This window comes from Triticum urartu, chromosome 1A (genome assembly GCF_056163025.1).
Source record: "Triticum urartu cultivar PI428250 chromosome 1A, HENAU_Tu73, whole genome shotgun sequence".
In the NCBI taxonomy this organism is placed as follows: domain Eukaryota; kingdom Viridiplantae; phylum Streptophyta; class Magnoliopsida; order Poales; family Poaceae; genus Triticum; species Triticum urartu.
The window spans coordinates 395,513,254-395,515,812 of record NC_141873.1 but is presented as its reverse complement, the minus strand read 5'-3'; the positions used below and the strand labels follow the sequence as shown (position 1 = coordinate 395,515,812).

The 2,559-nt window shown below is 47.7% G+C and overlaps 1 protein-coding gene across 1 annotated transcript; it reads left to right on the top strand.

The window, feature by feature from the left end:
* Positions 1 to 885: 885 nt before the first annotated feature.
* LOC147991395 (uncharacterized) lies at positions 886 to 1,546 on the top strand. The gene is made up of 2 exons (XM_087538652.1): positions 886 to 906; positions 1,019 to 1,546. The coding sequence occupies exons 1-2, from the start codon at positions 886 to 888 to the stop codon at positions 1,544 to 1,546; spliced, it is 549 nt and encodes a 182-aa protein (XP_087394778.1).
* Positions 1,547 to 2,559: the final 1,013 nt, after the last annotated feature.

Genomic DNA, 2,559 nt, shown 5'->3' with positions numbered 1-2,559 from the left:
GTCGAGGCGGACGTCGTCGCGGTAGCGGCGACGGACGCCGAGACGAGCACGTGACATCACTACCACCCTGTCTTAGCGTAACGCGAGTCGAGGCGGACGTCGTCACGGTAGCGACGACGGACGCGGAGACGAGCACGTGACACCACTGCCGCCCTGTCTTAGCGTAACGCGAGTCGAGGCGGACGTCGTCGCGATAGCGACGACGGACGCCGAGACGAGAACGTGATACCACTGCCACCCTGTCTTACCGTAACGCGAGTCGAGGCGGACGTCGTCGCGATAGCGACGATGGACGCCGAGACGAGCACGTGACACCACTGCCACCCTGTCTATCTTAGGGCAATGCGAGTCGAGGCGGACGTCGTTGCGGTAGCGACGACGGACGTCGAGACGAGCACGTGACACCACTGCCGCCCTGTCTTAGCGTAACGCGAGTCGAGGCGAACGTCGTCGCGGTAGCGATGACGGACGCCGAGACGAGAACGTGATACCACTGCCACCCTGTCTTACCGTAACGCGAGTCGAGGCGGACGTCGTCGCGATAGCGACGATGGACGCCAAGACGAGCACGTGACACCACTGCCACCCTGTCTATCTTAGGGCAATGCGAGTCGAGGCGGACGTTGACACCACTTTTTTTGTTAACTTTTCATGCATGTTCTAAAGATGCTAAGCATGGTCTTTTCAAATTTTTTACACCAAATGTCACATCACTTTTTTTTAATTACTTCCTTTTGAGTTCTGTCTTTTCATAGTTTCACATAATCATGAATAATCTCGTCTCAGATTTCAGATTCTGGCATTAGGAGTTGCTAATAACTTGAAGGGAACAAGGAAATTGTTGGCTTTCTTCAATACATCCAACCAATAGAATTTATATCAACCATGGCTGAGCAGGCAAGAGCAGTGAGTTCCTTCTAATTTTTGCATTTACATAATTTATCTCAATTGATCACTTTCTTCACTACAGAAATGTTTTTATTCCTTACACTCGCTGATCTTTTTTCTTAATAAATAGGATTTTGCAACAAAGCTCTCGCTACGGAAATTCATGGCGATGGCGCAGCGTGTAACGCTAGATCAAAGACAGCTTGCCCGTAGCATGGGCCTGGATCATCTGCTTGACCTGAAATGTGATACTCTGCCGCGCGGTGTCGTTCATTATCTGGCATCGAACTTTGATGTACCCTCAAGGGCTATTGAACTCCCCAATGGGTTCAAGTTCACAATCACACCGTCATTCATACACCAGGTCCTGGGGATACCACTTGGCGGCAGAAGCATAGAGAAGAAGCAAAACCCAGCACTTAGATCACTAATTGCTCAGCAGACAAAATGCAAAGGAAACTACCCGACCATAAACGAGCTGGATGACTTGACACAACCTGGGCTAGATGGAGATTTATTCAAAAGGATTTTCACAATGTATGCACTTACCGTGCTCCTCTGCCCTTCAAGCCATGGGGCTGCTAGTCCAGATTACTACCACATTCTGGAAGACCCTGAACAGATTGGCTCATTCGACTTCTGCATGTGCCAATGCTAAAAGCATGTGCCAACGCTGAAACCCTTCTTCGAATAATTGACACAATACCAGTTTCGTCCGATCTAGACCTGCCGCTCTACACGGAAGTATTGGAGGGGATGTACCCACGGAAAATTGAGGTTGCAGATACCGAGGCTGAACCAACCCACACTTTTAGCCTACTTCCTTATGTTCTTGATGAGAAAGCATTTTGGCACCGATCGCAGAGTCCATGAGACACAAATTTGCTAACCTCCAGGGAGCTCAATCTGTTTGAAGAATGGAAGGTCTTTACCAAGGTTGATGGTAGTCAAGGCCCAACCAGCAGCTACCCAATCAGGACGACCGAGGACATCACTAATAGAACAAAAGGACGACATGCATGTCCTTAAATGACACGGCTGACAATTGCGTTGCTTTGAAAAAAAGGGCAAGGATGTTTCAGAACATAGATGAGCTGTCGAGCAACCTTCATCGTGAGATGCCACACACTTTAACAACTGTAAGCGCATCATCACACGAGAAAGATCAGTCATCAAGCGACGCTAATCTTGGTCAAATCCAACAAACACCGGTCCATGGCACCTCTTCAGCTACCAACCAAGACTTCCCATGGGACGACCCTGATATGGTAGCGCGGTTGATTGAGTCTACCGATAGGATTGAGGAAGAGTGGTTTTCACAACAAAGACAAACTCAGTATACCACATCAGTTACACAAGACATCCACATATCAAAGATCAAGCCCAATGAGATATGTTGCAGCTTCAGCTCAAATCCAGTCGAAAGTGCTATTTTCAATGACATTGTGTCACGAATACCACCTCATTCAAGGCAAAAGAGGTATCTCAGTAACAATCTCCTCTTTTTTTGTTTTTTCTTCCTTTTTTCTCCTCAATGGGGATGCGCTGTCTGTATAACAAGCAATATTTTGTCCTTTTTCATTCCTCTTTTTTGTTCCCATCAAGCTTCTTTCCCACTCTGAATTTTCCATATTTTTCATTTTGTGGCAGCCCAAGAATAGTACAAATGGG